We start from the raw sequence: 25,090 nt of genomic DNA on the forward strand, positions 1-25,090 counted from the left end.
GGAGTCATCAGAGTAATGGTTCTTCACACATTACACTCCTGGGTCCAGAGGTTGCATTGATTTTCTCTGTCCACAGTGTACGTTTATCTTGGTTCAGTGAAGGAATGAAAAGAAAGGTCCTTCACCTGACACACGATCCAGGCTCTGTGTGGTCTGGTCTCTAGTGTGGCACAGAGGAACAAAAAGGACTGAGTTCTTGGAAAGAACAAACTGTAGATTATTATTAGTTAAACTGTTAAGTGCAATGAATTGACCTCTAATATTTGAATATGAAATAACATTAATAAATAACTAATATTGATAACTCCTCCTACCATGGACAATTATGAGACAACAGACCCCCGGATGCAGATGTGTAAAATACCCATAACTGCTCATAGATTCAAAACAAGACTAATTTTGATTACTTTGTAGTTGTGTTGTGTCTTTGTTGTTGTCTTGTGTGTCTTTGTGGTCATTTTTCATCTCTTTGAAGTTGTTTTGTGTCTGCTTGTAGTTGTTTTTTTTTTTTTTTTGCATCTCTTTGTGGGTGTTTTGCGTCACATTGTTGTTTTGCATCTCTTTGTAGTTGTGTTGCATCTGTGTGTAGCTGGTTTTAACTTTTTATGTTTCTATTGTTGTTTTGCATCTCTTATTCATTGTTTTGTGTTGCTTTGTTGTTGTTTTGCATCATTTTGTGATTGTTTGGTGTCCCTTTATAGCTGTTTTCCATCTCGTAGTTGTTGTTTTGCATCTCTTTGTAGTTGTTTTGGTTTCTTTCTTTCGTTGTTTTGTGTATCGTTATCTGACTGATTTTCTGACATATAATAATTCATATAGTGGTTCTGAGAGTTAAAAGCTAATAACCTATCACCTTCGGACTCTCGTAGGAGGGTGCCGGGGCAGCCAATTGGATTCCAGGGCAGAGGGCTACGCCAAATCTCACAATCGCTCTGTGCACAGATAACTAAGAGCATCACAGATGTGTTGTAGCCTGTATCTGTTTTATCCACCAGTTGCAGTGTGCGGACATCCGTCGTTAGTCTTCTAACTCAATTTGCAAACAAATCAATTAAATTATGCAAATCAGAGCAGCACTCTTCGCTCGTGCAATAGTGCAGGGTCTCATTCTGTTTATGTGTGAGTGGAGGAAGTGCTTGGATGAGTGGGTGGACGGACAGATGTGTCTGTGTTGCAACTGTGAGGGTGTGTTTGTGTGCAGACCAGCTTTATTTTTTAGCCGTTTCTGTTTGGAAGGTTAAGAGTGATCACTCTGCTCGGAGTGCAGAGCGACACTCTCCAGATTAATTCTGTCGACTGTGAGCGTAGGGCATCATGACGCACAGATCCCAAGGCCAGCTGAGAACACTAGTTTGTGGGATTAATTTGTGAACTTTGTTGAGAGCTTAATGACGCTGTCAGTGTGCTTTTCAGTAGTTCTCTATTCCCATTTAAAGTAAATATATATTTAAAATTGAAACACGAGTTAGGCTATGGATGAAGGGAGTTGATTGTCACTCTGTAATTTTCGGTCTGACAACCTTGTAAGTGCGAGAGGCGTAGGTGTGGCGGTGACAAGGAGCTTGCTTTTCAGCTGACAGCACCACAATGCTTGTCACTAGATGTTTTCCTCCAATCAAAATCACATTATTCAAATCTTTGGAAATGTCAACAGAGCAAACCTCAAACTTTTGATACTTTATGCTTTTATTACACTGAGAACCTCCAGCGGCTCTCTGTGTCTGTGACAGAACAGGAGGAGAACGCAGCGGTCGAGGAATAATGACATAACCATCCTTGTGGCTGTGGAAAATTTTGACCTTCATTTTGGCTCTCTGGATGTCAAAGAGGGCCCAGCTGGGGTCAGAACAGCACAGCCCTGCACTGTACTGTGGGCTATGGGTCACTGACCCAGTCTGCACACCCACCATTTTCACACAGGGGTCATTCACAAACTGGATGTTATCCTGATGGCCCCCCATTTTCAAGCTAGAAAGACTTCCTTTCAGACTTCCTTTCAACTTTCTGATAATCTGGGGTCAAGCTGGCACCAAGGGGCTGCCACTGAGATTTTATACTGCTAATAAAGACATTTTTTGCAAGCAGGAATGAAATAAAATGGGCAAAAGCCTTTTGAGAATGCATATAACACTGTACTAAATGTTGACAAAGCAACATCATCATATTGCACTGACTAAGAAATACAGTATTTAAATCCTCAGCCTGTATTTTCATGGCAATAAACTGGTTACAGCTTACAATGCATGTGTGATGCATGTTCTCATGTTCACACACAAACCAAGATTAAAAGTGTGAAGTATGTTAAATTTGATCCATGTATGTTTTGTATGCGTAATAATGTGTCAATAGTATGTGAGAAGTGTGACGTGTCGACCTAAGATCAGTGTTTATTCCAGGACGTGAATACTTGCAAAGAACTCATTTGCCCTCTTTTTTCTTTTTTCAAATATTTTTTCAGTACCTGACCAAATATAGAGTATGTGAGGCTTTATATCCATTAAATGTATTTAATTCTCTCTGTAATGTAGTTTGCATTGTCAGTGGCAGGGTCTGGCACTTTATTTGAAAGGAATACATGTGCACCTTATGAGGAAAAAAATGAATTTGTGTGTATGCTCAAGATCAGAACAGCTGGTCCCAGGACTGAATGATGAATCTGTTTGAGTTTGATGTAAACTAATGTAAACACATCCATCGGGTCAGACGGAGTAGCTGCTCAAAACACATTTCCTACCCCCCTGTGATGGACAAACTGTTCACTAGGTGTTGACAGATCAACCAGAACTGACATCTTAGAGCTTTAATGTGTAACAACACTAGACCTATGTTACATATTTTGTTGAGTTGTGTACTTGCATGGTGACACACTCAACACATGTAATGTACGTTATCCTTTTTCTGTCAGTAGTAAGTGATTTTAAAAAAACATTGCAATGGTAAATATTTTTTCAATTTCTCTGTTGTTTCGGTTAAATAAAATTGAAATATATTGTATATTATATTGTATATTGGATTGTATATTTTTGCACATAGACAGATACATTTATGTATGCACAGGCTTGTATACAGTACCCTCCAACTCTTGAAAAATAGGGCTCCCCCAAACAGTGCAAATCAAACACTGTCGTATCTGAATATGATTTCTCCCTGAGTCTATCAGATAGGTCTTCATCTGCAAAGGTGGTTCTGTAACCATGAACACATCAAACCCCAAGTTTTGGTTTTCAGCCGCAGCAGGCACCGTACACTACCTACTCTTATTATCATGAAACCTGTGATCTGACAGTGAGCCTCTTTTTTGAAGTGAAAATTTCTCACAGATTTCGAGGCCTAAAGGTCAGGGCTTAGCTCCAGTTTGAATTATTAGTGTACACTGTACAAACTGTACAAACATGAAGCAGGACTGAAGAAAACTGTGTCTGCTTTACTTCAGCCTCTCCTTGGACAACACTGAAAAGTACACACAGTCATGTCAAACAGCAGGCTTATGCAGAGATCTGAGATGATAAAATGCAGATGTGCTCACACCATTTAGCATCAAGAGCCACCGTAACTCTAAACCCCGCGCTCATATTTCAGACAATGATGTGTTTTTGGAAGATTTATGTGATGGAAAAAAAGCATGTTATGGTTACGAAGATGGAAGGCTACGGTTTCCTGGCGGAGGGAGCGACAGTCAGAGTGTGGAAATGGTCGGATGTTGCTTGTTTTCCAATAGCCGCAGTTTCACTGCTTGTTTCTTGCAAATCATGTTACACAAACAAGCATGATTAACTTGATATCTCAGGAAATTGAATAATAGTTGGGCTCACGGTTCACTGCAGAGAGGAAATCAGTTCTGTGATTGTCCTGCCAGGTTGTTGGTGTTCTGGTTCTTCTGCAGTGCCAGAATGGGTTCAAGAGTTTGTCACGGAGGAAAATACAGCGGACATTTCCACTTCAGTACACACTTTTATGATCAACAGCATGTTTGTGACCAGCGGAAATAATGTTTTGGAATTTGAGATTTGATGTGCTCGTCAGTGTGGCGGTTTCAGATGTCAGACCATTGATGTCTTCCTGTGCAACTGTGTGTGTGTGTATGTCGTATTTATGATTCTCTCCTTTGTTTTTCTGTTTAGGTTCATCTTGGTCTTCAGCTGTCTGGTCCTCTCTGTGTTCTCAACCATCCCGGCTCATCAGGACTTCTCCTCTTATTGTCTCCTCATCCTGGTAAGAAACTGGACAGTTCACACTTCTCTCTTAAGTGATACCTTTTTTTTCAGTCCTTCTTCCCTTCATGCTAGAGCTTGACCGATTAATTGTCTGGTCTGATCTACTGGCAACAAGAAATCGCAGTACAGAAATCATATATTTGTATGTCTGTATTTTTTCCATGACAGGGCGCTGACACTTTTGTTTCCAGTCTCAATACATATCTTTACGGTATCTTTAAAAGACCTAGAGGCCCTTTCACACCTAGTCCATTTTATCCCGACTTTTGGACTTTTTAGTTTGGTCTGAACAAAATTACACCCCAACCTCATTCTGACTGAAGGAGTTTATTTCAGTCCAGTTCAACCTGAGCCACGGTTCAGCTCAGTTCTACTGTGAAAATATTTTTCAGGATGGTTCAGAATTTCAGGCCTACTGTCAGAACCAGAAAGGGAAAAACAACGCAAATTAACAAAATGAGTGGCTGTTGCATGTGGGGAGGGGAGGAGACCAACTGTTTATCCAGTCCACCCATCCATCCAGCCAGCCAGCCAGTCATCCAGCCAGCCAGCCAGCCAGCCAGCCAGCCAGTAGTTAAGGCCCTCAAGTGAATGTCATGAAGTAGAAAATGGTAGAGTGTAAATAGAAAACCTGAGCAACAGTCACTGTAACAGTGGAGTACGAAAATCAATTTCTTTCAGTGTAATGAAAGAAAATAACCTGTAAGTCATAATGATTAAAAACTTCATGGAAATTACAAAGTACCTCAAAATAATGACTTAGTTTTGTAAAATAATGAGAAACTTTCTCAAAACAGTGACTTACTTAGCTCAAAGTATTGGCAATATAATGAGAAAGTTTCTCAAAGGAATGACTTAAGTCATATTTTAAGAAAATTTCTCATCATAATGACTTACAGGGTTTTCTTTTTCCATTTCATTGGTGGAAAGTGGTGGAAAGCTTCCAAAGTTTAGAGAGGAGATATGAAGTACTCAATTAGGATTACAGAGAGTACCTCCTCTATATAAATAGCACACCAAGATCAGTGGCTCATTCATTTAAATGTCTACCCTCAGAGTGGAGACTATTCTGACATGAAGTACTAATGACAATAAAAGGAGTTCAGCGTTGCCTTCAGACAGAAAGTCAGGAAGGACAGAGTGAGCTACTGGTGGGCAAAAAGGCTTTTTAAAAGCCTCTCAGTGTGTTTTTCTGAAGCTTCTGACTGAAAGGAGAGGTAGCTTTTTTAATACAGTCGAGTTTTTCCTGCACGATTGGCCCTGCAGCAGTAACAACCATTTCACAAATTGTTTTGCACTAATTGTATTAGTGTTGTGATCAAATGGAAGATGAATCAATGTGTGTGCATCATCAGACAACCTGTTACAGTCATTATCAGACACAGTACTTTGTCAACCTGGCATCCATTTTCATTAATGACAGAAACATTGCATTAATAATGCGATGATGAGCACTGACTCATATATAATGACTCTGCTACCAGGAGTGACTCGAGGTCAGACCCTGAGGCTTTAACCATATGTGAGAAACACTATTGTGAAATACTTCTCTCTCAGAGCTAAACAGTTACTGTTTTGTCACTATGACGATCTTAAACTCCCTATTCAGTTTTTCACCTGGTTCATCCTGCTCTTGCTCTTTCTCTGTGTCCTCTTCCTCTTCATCTTCCTCTCTCCCACTCCGCACTGAAAATCACACACAAACATTTTGTATGCAGCTAGAAGACATACAATATTATGACATATAATATTATTTATTATCAGACCACACTGTAATTTCAATTTAAATAAAGCGAATGAAAGTATTTATGACTTACATAAATACAGGAGGAGGTTGGGGAGAATCAACATTTTATAACACTACATCAAAACACTGTTAAAGAGACAGTTCACTCTCAGAATAAAAAATGTTAATCTTTCTTCTGGCCTGTAGCGCTGGTTATGTATCTGTACTGTTCTGGTGTGAGTTGACTGGTTTTGGAGATACTGGCTGTAGAGTTTTCTGCCTTCTTTCAAATGTAATGGGATTAAACAGCACGAGTCCTGTGCTGCTCGAAGCACAAAAACAAATACATTTGAAAAATCCTAAACAAGCATCTCTTTCCAGAAATCAGGACCCTGTTGCTCAAAATAACCCACAGACCTTGTTGTGAGCAGTTTCATGAAGGGCAAACATAACAACCAAACAGTATGTATCATATAAGAAGAGATAGAAAAATGGTGATTAATCCATATCAGTCTACAATTAGAATGATGTTAATAAATAAACGGAGTTACTTTGTGGATGTTGGGCGGACTACTTTCTAATTCACAATTCACAAAAAAGGGGTGACGCTGTTTTCCCAGTTGTGACACTGGATATAACTGCAGGATGCTGTGGACAGTTTTGCCACTTGCCAGAGATGAAAACTCTGGCAAGATGAAAACAATTGAAGATTTACAGATGAATTTCCCTTTATTTCCCTTTATTTCCCTAGCTGTATTTAAGGTTGCTAACATTATTACCATCAAGAGTCAAACCATGCTAGCTGCAGTGCAGTATTCCTGCCAAGTGACACCACAAGTACATTTTATTAATCCTGGCCTTTCCTTGTCGACAGGTAGTCGTTAGTTCAAGCCATTAGTCGACTAGTCATCACATGTTTATGATATTCATTTAATTATTTAAATATATATTTTGGGGTCATGAAAACATGCCACCTGTTAACAACAATGCTAACGGCAAAAGCAATTAAGATTCTGACTGTATCTGAACAACCAGCAAAGAGTTTAAACATTTTGTTCATTTATTTCAACACAGTATAACTTCACACAAGTCTCATTGTTTGAAACACTGGAATAAATAACTTCCAATGTAACATACTGAGAGACTTATCCATATGATGGATGATGTCCCTGCCTGAACCCATTGTGTCCTCATTGTCCCTGGACTCAGATCCTGGTTGGAGCTGCTATAAATCACCTCAGTATTGTATTTGACCATCAAACTGACTCGGAGGTCTGTGCCCGAGTCTTATAGGACCACTAACTGAACTAACTTGCTAACTAGCTAATTGCAGCCACAGCACACTCACAGTCATAACAGCAGTGACTTCAGTGTTATTTGCTGCCAGCATTAACATACTGCCAACACAAGTTTTGTTTCTGTCTTGTTGGACAGGAGTTTGTGATGATTGTGGTGTTTGGGTTGGAGTACATCATCCGAATCTGGTCGGCAGGATGCTGCTGTCGCTACAGAGGATGGCAGGGACGACTCCGTTTTGCCAGGAAGCCTTTCTGCGTCATAGGTGAGTTATTGGACCTTTTTGTTGAGTCTCTTTTGTGGAAACACAGATAGTTCCTCCAGAAAAAAAAGATTTTTTTTCCCATCACTGGTACCATTTCTTCTCCTTCATTGGTTCACCTTCCAGTTGCCCTCCAGTGGACCGCAGTTGTCCTCTCTGTGAATGCAGTTTGATAGTTAAGACATAAGCACTCTTCCACAGCACGCTATTGACCAGAGTTTGCTTGCGTCATTTTCAGTTGTGGTCAGAGCTCATAAGAGCAGAGAGCATTTACTTAATGAGGTTGCATTTACTGCCTTTTATTCTTTCCACTGTTTAGACATGGATCTCTCTGCTGCCTTCTTGGAAAGTACAGTAGGGTGCTCGAGGGAGGGAGGAAAAGCAGAGCTTAGAGGTCACGCGGGGTGCCGTGAGATCCCGACGTGACACTCAGTAGCGGGTACTGTAGTTTGCCAGCACTGAGGGAATATTAATAAAACAACAGAGAGAAGATAAAACAAGAGAAATTGAGCCAGGGTGTGACAGAGAGTATGAAATACTGAGAGGGATGATGGGATAAAGTGATGAAATTAAAGAGATATTAAGATGAACTCAGAGGATCTGAGCAGTAGAGACACAGGTGGAGGTGATGCAGGTACATGTGATGATCAGCTCCAGCAAGAGTTTGTGGTTTTCACAGGAAAATCAAATAAATTAAGTTAACCCTAACTTCCTTGCAGAGAGACACCTTGTGTCTGTGCTGTGTAATAACGTGTCTTCATCTCGCACAGTGTGATGTAATCGAATTTAAGTATGAGAAGGGGATTATGGGAGTTTTGCACAACATCACAGCTATAATGTGAACATTTTGTTTTTAGATTACAGCCCAGCTGCTACTTCATTTAATTTATAAGTCACTGTGGAACGGGAGAATTTTGACAGACAAAAACAATAACTGTCAAGTTTTGTCGTCTCCTGAGGACTTTTTTCTCCAGTGCAGATGGAGTAATAAATTATGTTCGACTGACAGGCGAAAGTGAAAACAATAAGTGAGTAAATACATAATGAAAGCATCAATATTTACAGTTAAATGTTTAGAGGATTTAACACTCTCCTCTGTCTGTGGGACCTTTCAGTCTGAAGCTTCTTCTGCAGAGGCACTAAGCCAAACACATCCTCCTCAAACCATCTACAGACTGTATCTGCTACAGCTGTACTGTACAGAGGTGGGAGTAAGTTGCACACCTTCAAGTCTCAAGCAAGTCTCGAGTCTTAACCTTCAAGTCTCAATCAATTCCCACATTGCTGTGGGTGCTGTGTGTGTGTAATTGCACATGTCAAGCAAATCAGAAGTCAAGTCATACGAAGAGAAGGAGGTACAATAACATGTCATGAGGAGACTAGCATTACACCTGTAACCATTTAGTCATGATCCTGTAGCTGTGTGTAGTTAGTAACATGCCTACATAGTTGAACTCGTTAAATGGCTCCTTATCAGTCCCCAGATTGTTTTTATTGGCTTCAGCTGGTCCACCGTGCCCCAGTAGGTTGCCAGGTTTGTGCGCATTGCACTATAAATCACCCTCATCATTTTTCAAAAACTCAATATCTAGAAAAATTTTAATATTTTATTTAAAAAATGTCAAATCCTATAGAGTCATCTGTCTCAAGTCTCAATTCATGAATACCAAGTCAAAGTCAAACTTTTTTTTAATGTTAGTCAAGCAAATCTTTTGCATTGCGTTTTCAAAGGCAACAATAACATTAGATTCTTGTCTAGCGATAAGGCATAAAATAATTTCAATATATTTCTTAGTTAAAATGAGAATAATGATGGAAAAATTATCAAAATTGTTCAGTTTTTTTAATCTCAGGTTATATGACAACACCTGAGCCAGTTCCATTAACTAATAAAGACTGTGTAATACAACTGAAAGTCCTGACAAAGCTAGTAAGTAGACCTTGAGTTGACATTACTTTGTTACATAATATTAAACTTACTGCTATACTTCAGGATATATAAGTGTGGACAGTATCATGTTTACTGGTTACTATAGATGGATCACTCTGTTATAAGTTAATATTATTTAATATGCCCTTTGACAAATAATGAGCCATAAAACATCCTTCCGCTGTAATATCTACAATTAATACTGAATATTTTAAATCAAACATTACTCTTAAAATGTTTGCTGGTGGATCATGCCAGACAGAACTATTCTGATAACCAGTTTATTTGTGGCACCAAGGATCCTCACTTACACAGCATCAAATATGCATGTAAACAACTTGGCTGGACTGTACGGAGTCATGTTGGTGCCAAAATGATGCTTGCCAAAGGAAGTAGTTTACTGCTTCTGTGAAAACTCTGCATGTGATCAGATTATCAGGTTGCATGCAGAATTTTAATACTAAAAGAAAATATAAAACCAATGTGACCAAAAGCTATATTAGCAGGGCTGTGTAGTCCTCTCTATTCTGTGCTCATTCTTGACTGGTAAGATCCAGATCTCAGAAGTCAGCGAAGCTACTGAGGCTGTGTGTGTTTCTGTTCATGTATATTTAAGGGCAGTTTCTTACATGTACAAGTGCATAAACATATTTGAGTCCCTCAGTGACCAGAGTGAACTCATAAATTACTGGAACCAATTTCACCTCGAGTGGTGTAAGCAGTTGATTTGTCCATGTTGGTCATTTGAAGCCCATTAGGACCAAATCCTCCAGTATGGACACTCCCTGAGGACTGGGAAAGAAACACAGCTGCTGACAACCTGAATGAATGACTCCTGCTGCACAGTTCCCATCATTCACTGGGGCTGGCCCTCACAAAATGTCTTTGTAAATGTGTTGTAATGGTGTGCCTGAGGATGGACTGTGGTATTAATACAATCTTCCTGATATGTTTGTGTGATTTCCCTGTTGGGTTCCACACTCAAGGGTTTGCCTGAACGTCACAACAGTTAATGCTGTGTAGTATCGAAATGTAATTTGGAAAGAAAAATAATAATCTGGAGTTATCACTCAATAATTCTTGATTTTCTGCTATTTTATTTAATTACATGGCTGTTATTTTTTTCTTTTAAATAGTGATTATCTCAGTTCGGAAGTGTATGCCTCACAGAAATGATGGCACTGCACTGTAGTTTGGAAGCAACTTGGAAAATCAGTGAAACACCTGCAATGAAAATCCAGAGAGAAAGAATAGAAGTCAGATTTTTTTTTTTTTTGCTCTTCCAACATATTTATTTCCTCTATTTTCACCCACATAACACAATATGGGGAAGCGGTATTGTATTTGACTAAACTTAGGTGGTGATGACATATTATTCAAGGATTTTCAGCAAAACCCATATTCTACAGTCTGCCTCTGCTATTTGATAGCTTTAGTTCCGATTAAAGATTTAACACTCGATATCAGTATGAAGAGCAAAAATAAGTTAATTTTCTAGTATGTGACATAAACCTACAAAGTGGGGACATAACATGAGCATTTAACAGGCATGTAGGTGTTAATGGTGCGATCACATCAGATTTTGCTTCCTGTTCATTTCAGTTGGGGCTGGACAGTATCTCAATATGATATAGACATATCAGAAGCTACACTAATAGAGGAAGCAGATTTTGTGAAATATTACATGCATGGCAATGCAAATTCACCAGGTTCATTACTGTACAAGACAGACCACACAATGTCAGCAAAATAAGACCTGATAAAGGAGAGACGGGGGCCTCTTCGAGCCCCCTTAAGAGGCTTCTTCAAGCTGCTTTAAAAGGACAGTCATCTCTAAATCCAAAATACATGTTTTATCCATCTAGATTGTTTGGTGTGAGTTTTGAAAATATTGGTCTTCCCATGAATATCATTGAACTAAATGGCACTTGACTTGTGGCACTCAAAGTGACAAAAAATACAACTGAAAAGTGCAGCAGCAGTTTCTCTTTCAGAAAGCATGACTTCGGTGCTCAAGATAACCCACAGACCGTGTTGTGAGCAGTTTCATGTAGGAACTATTTTATTTCTACTGTAGAATATACCAGAACTATTTCTACTAGAAAGAAAATAGTTCTTCAGACACTCGTCTGTGGATTATCTTGAATAACCAGGTGGTTCTATTTAGTTCCATTATACTGGATAAAAGACAGAGAGCTCAATGGCTGAACAATACAGGTAAGAGGGAAAATATACATTTTTGATTTTGACGTGAACTGTCACTTTAATTTGATTTAATATTTAATTTAGTTTGTTACTTTTTAATGGTTGATGTTTAATGCTGTATCATTCAATTGAATGGGGTTTTTGATTTCTCTAAATCCTCAGTCTAAATCACTCCCAGCTCCTGCTCTGTTCTGATCAGTGGTCACAGTCATGTCTCAAAACCTGAACCTGAGTTTGTTTTCATCCGTATGTCATGGTTTTCACTGGCCTGTTTGCAATCAGATAGCCTTATTGGCTGCAAATATGCAGACGAAAGGTTTGGATATTAATTCAGATTGTTGGCTACTCAGTACTGGATTATAACTTTAATAGTAAATAAGTTAATTACATAGTGTAAAGCATACTTACTCATAAAAGTACAAGAACCTAAAAGAATACTTAATTGCAGCAATTGAGTCTCACAATTTTACAAAATCACACTGATGTACTGAATGCCAGCAAAAATATTCATCACAGTTTGTTGCACATTGCCTAATATGCTTTTAGTCCACAGTAACCCATCTTTCCCAAAACAAATCACACTAGAAGCGTGCACGCAGTAGAGTGCAAATTTCTGCCAGGCAACCTCAAAATAATATTTTGGATGCAACCCCTTTTAAATCGCCAACATTTAACTGTAATGTGATTGTCCCTGCCAGCTGGGAGGGATTCTGATTGGATCTTATCAGTCACCCTTGTCCATCCCTGTTTGGTCGGGCCCCTATCATGTGACCATATTCTGGAAGAAAAGAAACATCAGCCTTTACCTACAGTTAATGCAACATGGATGAGGAATGAAGGCAAGCATAGAAATCTCTGGTCTTACATTTTGCCACTACTGTGTTTCATTTAATAGTGTTTTCTACAACAAAGCATCAAACTACAGAATATAAAATCTGCTTCCTGTCTTCACCAGCACACACATGGCCATTGGATATGTGTTTTCAGACATGTTAATATGGACAGAGGTTATTTATGTCTGAAACTGTGCTAAAACGCTCGTTTGGTCTGTGGCATTGTTTTTGTTGTAAAATGAAAACATGATGTGGGTGTGGACTTTGTTTTCAACCCATGAGACTGATGGTTGCGGCATGGGCGCGCACCATGATCAAACACACTGATAATCAAACTTACACACACACATCTGTCTTTCTGTTATTCACCTTCCTTATGTTTCTCTGCACCTTCAAAGGGAGTGAATCCTCTGTAGCTCTACAGGTTCGCCGGTGTCTCTCATCTCCTTGGTATCATTAATGTATTTTTTATGGTGCTGCTGCTGACCTTTCCCCTTTTCCCTCTCCCCGCTGTGGGTCAACTGTGCTAGGCTTTAGAACAGGAGCCATTAGCCATACCTGGGCTAGCATTTTCTCTCAGAAAATGGGTTCGGCAAAAGGGAAACCTCCTGCACAGAGTTAGCTAAAGAAAACACTACTCCAGTGTAGTGTTTCATGTGGAATGGACTGAAATGGAAGATCTTTTTGAGAGGAGAAGGAGAAAGAGTCAGAGGAGTGTGTTTCTTCAGCTGTATGTTATCTTTGTGGGTTTGATGTTATTCACTTGTTCTTTGTGGTTTCTTTGTGAACTTCCTCTTAACAGGGTCGGAGCTGTATGTGTGCTCCTGTCTGGTGTATCTGTCTGTCATAATCTGCAGCACATACAGTTTGCCCGCACTTATATGTGCTTATGAGAAAATGAAATGATGAAACCCCCGAACAGTTAGAATCTCAAAGGCCTGCACTGCAGAGATCTTAATCATTTCAGATATACTGTGTGTGAAGAAATATTGTTCATGGAACAATGCTTTATCCAATTTCACTGTCCTGTTTGAGTGCACAGATCGATGTGGCAGCTAGGAGACTTATACAAACATATAGTGTATATACAATAGGAAGAGTACACAATACATTATTGCACTGTTGATCGGCTCTAGTAATATGGAGTCTTTGTTGGGATATGTGAGGGGTAAGAGTGTGCTGACAACACTGAGCTGCTGTTATTGCAGCAACATGAAAGACATCAAGCCAGTCCCAGATACTGTGACCCCCAGGCTCAGATGAGTCTGTGTGTGTGAGGCCAGCTTCACATAAAAATCAATATTAGTGAGATATACTTGCCTTTAGGTTGGATTTTGAAGCTAGTGTGAGTAATCCTTTTATATCACTTTATCTTGGGTGATGCAAATATTGCTTTTGCCTCAAAAAGTCTCAAATAAATCACTATGTGAGTCCATGTTATACTTGAGTTACATTATATTTATAATCAGTGAAAATAGATACAATGAAAATAAATAACATAAAATCAGAGATAACAAAAAAACACACTGTGTCAAGGAAAGTCTTTAGAATACAGTTACACAAAGACAGCATTAAAGGACAGTTCACCCTAAAATTAAAATTATATTAGACTCATGAACTATTTTCATTCTATCAAACTACCTGCCCACCCTGCATTTGGAAGTGTGCATCTACTCAAGGACAAGAGGTTTGTGCTTGTGTCAGCGTGGGACGTAAACTTTAATGGTAGAGATGTTGCAATAAAATTTCCTTTTTTGTGATCCCAATCCCTCAGTGCCTGTAGTTTGCATATCAGCTGATACCAAGTACTGATCTGAAATAGTTCCTACATGAAACTGCTCACAACAGGATCATGATTTCTGGAAAGAGACATTGCTGTTGAATTTTGAACTTCTAGAAAACCATCTTTATTATATTTAAGAGAAGGCAGACATCTCTATGGCCGCTGTCTCCAAATCTCAGCAACTCACACCAAAACGGTCTAGATGGATAAATAGTTCTACAGGCCAGAGGAAAAACTGATGTTTTTGATTTTGTCATGAACTGTCCCTTTAAGGCACACTTAAAACAGTACAACATATTAAAGAGACCATACTCTAGAAGATTATTTACGTTCAGTTGAGTATATTAGGAACCTAATAAAAAATAAAATGTATGAGATGATGCCAGATAAAATGTATTTTGTTTCCAGAGTTGATCAAAATGAGTCACAGTGCATATTTCTGCTTGTTTTTTGGTAAGCCAGTGTGTGTGTGTGTTTCATTTCTGCCCTCCAGATATCATAGTACTGATAGCGTCGGTGGCGGTGGTGTCAGCTGGTAGCCAGGGCAACATCTTCGCCACCTCAGTCCTGCGGAGCCTGCGTTTCCTGCAAATCCTACGCATGGTGCGAATGGACCGAAGAGGAGGCACCTGGAAGCTTCTGGGCTCTGTGGTCTACGCGCATAGCAAGGTGGGCTGCCACAGATTAATGGCTAACACACACACACACACACACACACATATACACAGAAGAGAGTCCTTGGAGATCCCTGATGCTTGCTAGCATGGACCCTTGACCTTATGACCTCCAGTGTGATGCCTTGAACTCATTACACAGTAGTAGTGCAGTATGTTTACATGCACGGTAATAAGTTGATTATGAGTTTTGTCATGAAATTAGAGTAAGCACAACCAATATAATACATCTACATTTCTACTCTTTTAGACGCCTGTAAATCGTTTGGGTTGTATCTAGCACAGTCCCCTAAACATCAGGAAGTCGACCCACATTTTGTCAGTCAAATCACTGCCTGTTTTTGTCACTGTTCACAGAGCCACACAGGATGACAGCATAGCAGGCATAAACTTTTACAAACCCAACTACAAAACTGATGGAAACTGGTCTGAGTTTCAGTCGACACTGAAAATGCTGACTTGGGCACAGCCCTCGTTTTTATTACTGCAACAGCCACCAACACCCTGTCAGGGTGTAAAGAGAATTTCAACAAATATGACAAAAATTGTTTCAGAAATGCATTACTCTTAGTAAATAAATGGTAGAGTAAGTACACCAAAAGAATGCAGCCCAATAGCAGAGACCTGTAAGAAGTCCTGCCTTTGTGAAGCTCAGTACTGTATGTTGAGGTGTTGATTCATGTTTATGGTGATTTCTGAAATGGTAGTTAGTGGTGGTGTTGTTTCTAACATTTTGTCCCCCTTGTATGTGTAAATGGGATGTACAGCACATTACAAACACCATTAAATATAGTGTATACAATATTTAATACTTAAGACTATATTCCATATGGACTTTTTTGTGTCTTTGGGAAATTTGTCAGTTGCCTGATCAAGATGTGATATGTAATAATTTCAGTTTAAAACTTTAAAAAAATAACTGAAATTATCAACAGAATGTGAAAAAATAACAGTTTTGATATTATGTCAAAGACGTCTGTGTATTGATTTGCAGAGATATCTATGGAAGATAACATGCTAACCAGCTAGCTGGCTGTCTCATACTACCATTTCGTACCTCAAGAGGTGATAGCAAGTCAAAAAGTCCTGGTCAGAACTGCTGTAAATACCCTTGGTACTATTTCCCTGTCATCAAACTGACCTCTGTCTTGGAGGCTGTTTTCAGTCCTGGTCCGACTGTGTCCACTGGTTCTGCTGCCTGCCCACCTTGCTCTTCTTCTGCTGCCCATTCAAGCACTGCTCCCTGTCCCGTCTCCTCCCGGTGGTGCAAAGCTCCTGTGCTAGCAGTGTAAATACTAGTCCAAGTTTTCGACAGGTGGCCACTTCGCAAATGTTGCGCCTTTAATTACCAAATGCTGTACAATTTTACTTAGAAAGGACCAGTTTGATATTTAGTTTAGAAGTATGAGACCCAGTGTTGGTTTTGAAATATTTAGAGCTCGGTCCAGCTTTTACTCTCTGACATGTTCTTTTCAGATATTTCTTGCCTTTTTTTTTAACTTCAATTCACGCTCATCTCTCTGTGCTCCACCTGGACCGACCCACACAAATCCACCAACAACTTTTCACTTGTATCTCAGATCAATTTGACCCCCATAGAAGCAGAGGCTAGCCCAGGTCTTTGTTGCTGACATCGTTCCTCTTTACCTGTAACAAAGTTGCACATTCAAACTGAATAATCAACACCACATCTTAAATGAAGAGGTCGAATGATATCAGACGGTGTACTGTATGTAGCAAGGACGTGTTTTGTAAAGGCTGTTCTGAAAGAGGTTTCGGGGCCACTGAGGATGACTCCTTGAAGTTTCTGACCAGGCAAATGTTTCTAATGAATTGACAGTTTGAATCAAATAACACAGAAACAGGGGTCAGTGCTGAAGTAGAGAATGTTGCAAAGAGCAGCAGTGGGTAAAATCAATTTATATGAAGGTGGAGGTAGAGGTGGTGTTTGGTGCTCAGCTAGCAGTGGAAGCTGGCGGTCAGCATAAGCTATTGCAGTAAATGGTATCAATGGCAGAACAAAAAGCTGGGTATTTATAGTCAATTTTATGTGAAGTCATAGTTAGAGGTCATTGTTATACCTAAAATTGAGACCCAAACCCAGCCTGTTCCACCTTTTTAAGCCCCGACTCAGCTGAACAGTGCTGGTACTGTCAAGTTTGAGACCTGACCTGACCTGACCTGCCCAGGAACTGCAGATAAACAGTAGCTACCAGCTAAATCTGGTACAAAGCATCTGTTTTCTTTGTATGAGATAATTGTTCCCGACAAATTAACATAATAAAACTAAAGAGCCTGGGACCTCAGGCTGTATTTTCGCTTTTTTTTTTCCATCCATTACTGACATTAGCCTGTTATCTAATGCAGCACATTGGGTACACACTGTATCTTTCAATCTTCCCACTAGGGATTGTGTACCTACCTGCAACACATGATACACATGGAGTCAGGCACCTGACACAGTTAGAGTGAGAAGGAGAGATGCTTTTTAAGTAAGTGCACTTGACAATAACCAAACCAATCCTGGCCTGAGCCCACAGCTTCACACAACAGTATGTCCTGAACCCAGCTCGAAACCTGATGCTTGATCTTCAAGTGTGATTCACTGACAGCATCATGTTATGTTCGTCCCACACTGCACACAGTGCTGGTACAGAGAGTCACACTTTTTCTGTGCTGCAAGCCAAATTTCAGGCAGGACAGTAATGACTGAACTGAGTTCTGAATGTCTTTTTTTTCAGCTTTGGTAATTTTAAAAACGTCGAATGTATACTTAACAGAGATGGTACCGTTCTTAAGTATATCCATACTTTAACCTTAATATTTATGACTTGGATACATGTAGTGTGAAAGGAACAGTGAGAGAATATCAAATAGAAACCCACAACAGGCAATGAGCTGACTGGGGACATGGCAGCTGATGTTGTGTAAAGGTGTAGAAAAGAAACGTGACTGTAGTAGCATGTAGTAGTAGAGTTTGTCCCTGTTTAAGACTATAAAACGTTATATCCAACTCACCTCCTGGTTGCACTAAATATGTATAAACCATGTTGACTTTGATTCTCAGCCATGATTACAAACACAGTTTTTAAAAATCTTTATGTTGTTTTCACAAAACAATAACGAAAACTATATTATTAAAATAGGATAATGTATTATGGTCGACCACTTTTAAAGGTACAGTTCACCCCAAAACCAAAAATACAAATTGTTCCCCTGACCTGTAGTGCTATTTTACTGTTGAAGTGTGAACTGTCTAATTTTAGAGTTATCAGCTGTAGACATTTCTGCCTTCTCTCAAATATAATTAGGGCTGGGTATCGATTAAAATGATTACGACCCTGAAAATTAAATACCCCTAAAGTGATACTGATGTGATTATATGAGTCTCTTTGATACCTTTTTAACATGGCATAGCTTGTGCTCGATGAGGTGTTGTTCACAGTTTTTCTTTAAAAGGTCCTTCCACATTGTATGCATTTATTTTTATCAGACATTAGGCATGTACTATAGCAATACTTTTGAATGTTTTTATGGTAAAACTATACAAATAGTAATAGTCTCATGTCGGAACTACTTATTTCTGCAGAGAATCTACCCAAACTACTTTAGAATCTCACAGATCTATACTATCTTGAGTAACGGGGTCTTGATTTTTGGAGCAAGACACTGGTTTTAAATGTATAAAATGTATTTTTGGGTGCTTTGAACAACACGGAGTAACAACACGGAGTAACTGCAATAACATTGCAGAGAAGGCAGACATCTCGACAGCTGATATCTCCGAAACCCTGCAATGTTCTTGTAATGCACCTGTAAATTTAGGTCTCTTTGAAAAACTCTCACTCCGCTGTAAAAGCAGGGGGGCAGTACCTCCATTTCAGAAAATAATCATCAGCGATTGAAGTGGATTTAAAAAACAGATTGAATAAAGGGTAATAACTTTTCCATTTTAATCACCTGCTCATTCTATTACATGCAAAGTTTTGTCCTCAAAGTTCACAGTAAAGCAGATTTAGGTTGATCAGCAGTGAATGTTCATATGCTTAAGTGTTTGTGCATTAACAAAATTCTCTTTTCCCCACGATTACACTCTGAAAGTCTGTTTTGACCCCTGCCTGCAGGAGCTGGTAACCGCCTGGTACATCGGCTTCTTGGTCCTCATCTTCTCTTCATTCCTCGTCTACCTTGTGGAGAACAAGTTCAACAAGGAGTTTGCTACCTACGCTGATGCCTTGTGGTGGGGCACGGTAGGTTTTGGACAAATATCTGTTGCTGCACCTGCCAGGATTCAGTAAAAAATTTAGAATAGAACGGATGACTTAACTTGCCACCCTCCCTGATTTTCCCAGGAGACTCCTGTTTTTCATTGTGTTCTCCTAGTTTCCTCCCAGGGTCACAATTCTCCTGTATTTCTCCTAATTTATGCCAACTTCTTATCAGAACCAGTTTCAGGCAGCATGTATATGCCCTACAACTCTAAAAGTCCAGACAACAATACAGCTGCATGTAATGCAGAAAAAAGTTGCTTGCCCAGTGTGAGCAACAGAGAGAGAGAAATGGAGAATACTTAGAAAAACAAATACTCAAGCAAACTTCAGAAGACCTGGAAAGAAGAATTCCCATTTCTAGCAGAAAGTTTTAATGGGAAGGGGGAAGGGGGAAGGGGAAAAAAATCTACAGCAGCCTAAAATATTAATTTTCTTATTATAATTAAATTTGAAATTAGACTTAGGTACGGCTCAATGCTGTGGTCCCATTGCGTTTTCCAGCTAATGAGGGTCAGGGAGAGTCAGTGAAATTGAACTTCAACTATACATTTCCTTTTGCTTCAACTTTATATGTGATACAAATTAAGATGTACCTGCATGATGATATGATATACCTTCCTGCCAATTGTTTTATACATTTCAAATGTTTGATAGTTGGTGCTTATAGTGCACCATGACATGTTTTAGTGCACCAGCAAAGAAAAGAGAATGCTAATATTTAAAAAATTGGCCTTTGAGAGGAAAGACGTATGTGCAACATGTTTGCTTGGCCTCAAAGATACATGCAATGATGACAGTATACCATAATATACCATCAGCTTAGCGTAACCTAAATGATTATCAGGGGATTATAGAGTCATAAAGTCTTGCTGTGTCTTGACTGAGAGGCATGACAGATTACACACTGATCCCAGACCAATCAAAGCTTGCCTTCTTTCATGATGTGTGTAATGTCACTGGGAGGTGTAGGGGGATGGGACGGCTAGAAACAACAATGTAAACAAACAGTGGTGATGTGTGTGATACGTGCTACAGTTGTGCTGCATTCTGTGCTCTTAGAGGCTACCTTTGAATTGTGGAATTAGTTGTGTTAGGCAAAAAAAAAAAGTTTTTCTTTAAACTGGGACATTGGTTGTTGTCCATGGTGACACACTACATGGGATAAAATGATCAATTGTCCCTTTGTTGTTCCTGACCCAACGCCCTACATTTATCAGATCTGGCTATAATTGGGGTGATACTGTGTAGTCTGAACCCAGGATTATGTTTCTTTGCATCAGAAGAAAATTTTCACCTCACCTCTGTGCTGTTATCTCTTCACATAAATGTCTTTCATTTGCCGCTGAAAATCTCTTTGCTAATATTCCTATTTTCTGTTGGGTTTGTCATTGCCTCTGAGCTTTGACAGCTCCTCCATAAACATTAGCCCTGCACGGCTCCATTAACCACCATTTTCATACTGGCTCAAACAGTCATAATTGTACCAAATGGCTGCAGCCACCTTTGTCATGCAAGAGAACTGGAGCCTGAATAAAATATAATCCAGAGAGATCAGTTTGCCAAAACAGAGAGACGTGAATACGTGAATGGATAGATGGATAGACAGAAAAAGGAGACGGACAGAGGATAGAAGGCAAGCAGTGCTAATTCTGGTATTAGATAATGAATATACTGCATTAGATGCTCCTTTTCCTTTCCTGGTCTGCCAAGTATCATTACAATCATTATCACAATTAATTCAGTTTATTATTTTATTAAAGCATAATTGGCTCCCAAGTCATTTTAGTCCGTCAAAATATTGTCCAAGTGGCCTCGTATTGTGTCTGCACAGATCATCCTTATAGACATTAGTTTGTTTTCACACATAGAGGACAACAAGAACACACATTTTTACCGAGGCAAAATACAAAACCATTGGAGCCACAGGCTTTCATAACTTTACTTAGAACCAAGGCCACACTGACTTGCTCCTGTAAAGCCTCCACACAGGTCTAATCATCACTGTGATTGCACTGCCTGAAGCCATCATTTCAAATCATGCCTCAGTGTGGCTCAACTTAGGCAGTATGCAAGGGAAAAACATGCAAATATAAAATATAGTTAGGGCTGCACAATACTGCACAATACAGTAAAGGGCTGCACAATACAGTAAAAAAAAATATATTGTGATTATTTTGGCCAATATTACGATTGCACTGAATAAAACTATAAAAATCGTGATCATGTGACAACAAACATGTTGTCTTACATCTGCACTGTAGGGAATCTCTGCAGCACAACCGTACTTTTCTGTTTGTCATACGTTTCTTTTTGCAGCTTCTGTGATTTGGATATTGCACTTGGCCGTACTGCCATTCCGATAATATTTCCATTAATTTTGCAGCCCGATTAAAGAGCAACCATAAATTTTTTCCATTAAAACAAACAAACAAACTCTGGCACATCAAGTTCAGCCCACTTAGATACACACTGGGTAACCAGCAGATGGGCTTTTAGTCAAGTCTGCCACAGCTGAATACAAACGCTTTTAATGTGTTTTTTATTTTTGTTGAAAGAACCACTTTACTCAAATCACAAAAAAAATATATTTTAGTATATTTTCTCATTCAGCCTGATGTATTCATGTGAATAGTTTCAGTATTTGATTCAGACACCCCTGCCACCTCAATAATGAAGTAACTAGTGGAATTTAGTTTTTGCTCCTCAAAGCAATGCAACATAAAAACTCTTGACAGCACTTGGTGATTCATTCATTCTTAACAGGGGGGTGGTCCAGTGATAGTAGAAATATTATAGGAATAATACAGCAGTGTATCGCTGCGATCCTCTTGCTCTTATAGGCTGTAATGTAGTATAAAACTGAGCATTTATAGTATAGCTTAGAGAATATTCTAGATCCAAGATGAAAAATTACAATTACAAATCTGTCTGCTCCTTCAGTACCACGGACAGCTCTCTGGATTTATTAACACACAGCGTAGTTAGGCTGCTGATGTTTCAGAGCCACGGTCGAGGCCGTAGATTCTAACTTGCACAAACATCAGTCAGATTAAGTATCAGTGAATCAGGCAGACTAGACTGACATATTCATCTGAACAACCCCTCTGCCCTGCACTCAACAATGGGAATGTCATCCTTCCTCAAATGGCCTACTGCTTATAAGGTTTAATAAGGTGTAATTAATTGCCGTCTAATGTTAATACTAAATCATTCACTTTCAATAATTTATGCTTTAAAGATAATTTAAGTCATTAATAACAACTTTTACGTTGCCAGGTTATGAAAAAAAAATCTTCACATGTATTTTATGAGTAAATGTGTCTTAAAAATGTTAATGGGCTGTTAATAAAGAAAATTAAGTTAGGATAGGATAAAGAAAGTGTCCTGCTTTATGAAGAAATGCAAATATTGGTCTTATTAATGTCAGATAATTGATCTATTCCGCACTAATTAATTTCTTAGCCAATGAGAACATGTCTTTCAAGAAACGTCTGTCAGCTGTTTCATTGTAACTTTTTTTTAAATCAATAAAATAGTTGTCTGATATTTAACATGGCTGTAATTTGTTTTCTCAGATTACCCTGACAACCATTGGCTATGGGGACAAGACACCAAAGACGTGGACAGGACGGATGCTGTCTGCAGGGTTTGCCCTCCTGGGCATCTCATTCTTTGCCTTGCCAGCAGTAAGTCTGTAGTTTTCAACTCAGTCATTTCTGTTTTAAGTGTCGGAGAGCAGGCAGATTTATCAGGTCGATTCTGACTTGTCCATTTGTGAAGCTTAAAGTGGCTGCAGCCAAGTTATTTACACAGTGAGTGTCATTTGATTTTATATGTTTTGTCTAACATTTGATAACAGGCCTCTGAGGTTTACCTAAAGGGAATGTTTACTTTAAGGAAGTAAAACTTACTTCGGTGAAATTCCCACACACATATATTTACTTTTTTCTTCCACTTTATATGTGAAGGGCTTTTCATATGAGAATTGAAGTGACTCAGTTGAATTTTGCATAGTAAACAATGCAGGTTTTAAAATATTCAGAAATATATATGTATAAAAACAAGCTTTTTAGAGGAAAGAAATATATTGAACATGTTTTCTAGGCATCAGTGATAAACGTTGTGAATATAAACATAATTTGTTTACAAGAAAACTCCACAAAAAAGTTCAAGTAAGTAAAAATATTTAAGTCACTTAATGAAAATATTCTCACAAATTAAAAGCATGAACCTAAAGTAGTAATCATAAACAAATTCAAGAATTGAATACTGAATAATACTGAATTTTGGTAAATGCACTGTTTAACTCTCTTGCAGAGAGTGAGATGAGAAGATCAAAACCCTTTTTTTTAAAAAAAAGACCAGAATGAGACAAGGGCAACATAAGTACTAGCAAACCAATAAACATACTCAGGGGAGGACAATAACTTAACACAAAGAAAGCTGCAATAATAGCGGCATTCCTAAGACTATAAAGCAGTTGGTTACAGCACTGTGCTGTATACTGACCAAAATTAACACAAATAATAAATCACCATTCAGTTCAAACGGTGGTCAACAGCAATTGGCTGATCAGGATCACAGTTCAGCACATCCACACAGAGTAACACGTCAGATACATTATATATACAGAATGTTTTGGAGGAGGCATGCGCAAAATCTTTTTTATTCCATAACAGAGTGATGTTGGTCTTCCCAAATAACTTTCCTAACCTCGTTTACAGTTATTTTTCATGCAGCAGTGAACAGTGCACGCTCTCATTACTGTCGTAGTGGTTTCCTCAGCAGCTCAGTGATACTTGTGAGTCTCTGACCTACAACATGCATCCAATCGTTATTCTTACTATGATTATACCAGGGTATTCTGGGCTCAGGCTTCGCCCTGAAGGTTCAGGAGCAGCACAGACAGAAGCACTTTGAGAAGAGGAGAAACCCGGCTGCCTACCTCATCCAGGTAAACCCTGTTCTTCTGACACACATTACTGTTCTGGAGCTGGAAAATAAAAATGTTATTATTAGGAATTGTTACTCATAACAGTGCACCCCAGTGTTTGAGTCTCAGTGTGTCTGAGAGTATAAATGTGTGTATGAAAGCTCTAGATGATTTTATTATTCTCCAGTTTCTTTTTCCCCCTCCGTGGAGTCTATGAAAGTCTGAAACTACTCAATGAAAAGCACAAGGCATGCAGCTTCAGTCTGTGCAGCCCTGTGACTCCTCATCCTCACTCTGCAGTAAACTCCCAGATTTTTGCTCCTTCAAGACCGTCCTGTGTTTAAGCCCAGAAACACCAGTTTAAAGTTTATCTAACTTAAAGGGTCACCTTTGTATTATCGGCTGCCACCTCTAAATGCAAAAATACAATGCAATAAAGTGTTTTTTTTTACACTACTTATACTTTTGTACCTACTTTCCCATATTAATGAAAATTGTGATTTAAAACATGTACTCAACTGGTCTCACGTAGCAAACCTGTTTTGATTGTGAATGTGTAATTCATTTACTTTATATAAATATTTTAATAAAGAATCATTGCAGTTTTTTCAATGGCTTGTGACCCAGTGACTCCAGATCAATACCAAACATTATTAATTAACACATGACAAATGAAACACACCTTTAATTAGTGGATTCTAGTGCTTCTTCTGCTTAATGTTAATATTTTTATCAAAATTCAGCATTTTGGCTGACCTGTTAGTACCTGTTCACTGGTTACATTGGACAGCTCCTCTTTTTCATCATTCACTTTTTTGTCAGGCTCTGTGTCCTTTTGTTTGATCAAAAAAAAAAGAGCCAGGAGAGTGAAATGTGCAGAGAAAATATTACACAACTGCGTGTTTGTATATTGATTCCTGTGCCAAAATAAACGGGGTAATTTGTTACAATCTTTGTTTTTTT

The 25,090-nt window shown here is 38.8% G+C and overlaps 1 protein-coding gene across 2 annotated transcripts in view; it reads left to right on the forward strand.

The window, feature by feature from the left end:
- LOC146330245 (potassium voltage-gated channel subfamily KQT member 5-like) overlaps positions 1-25,090 on the forward strand; it is a 154,418-nt gene that overhangs the window by 103,696 nt on the left and 25,632 nt on the right. For both annotated transcript variants that reach the window (XM_084715764.1, XM_084715765.1), the window contains exons 2-7: positions 4,122-4,212; positions 7,375-7,501; positions 14,743-14,918; positions 19,048-19,173; positions 22,770-22,880; positions 24,053-24,148. In XM_084715764.1, coding sequence (XP_084571890.1) covers positions 4,122-4,212; positions 7,375-7,501; positions 14,743-14,918; positions 19,048-19,173; positions 22,770-22,880; positions 24,053-24,148 — 727 coding nt within the window. The remainder of the gene's footprint in view (positions 1-4,121; positions 4,213-7,374; positions 7,502-14,742; positions 14,919-19,047; positions 19,174-22,769; positions 22,881-24,052; positions 24,149-25,090) is intronic.

Source organism: Lutjanus erythropterus, chromosome 3 (genome assembly GCF_056507025.1).
Source record: "Lutjanus erythropterus isolate fLutEry1 chromosome 3, fLutEry1.hap2, whole genome shotgun sequence".
Taxonomy (NCBI): Eukaryota; Metazoa; Chordata; class Actinopteri; order Lutjaniformes; family Lutjanidae; genus Lutjanus; species Lutjanus erythropterus.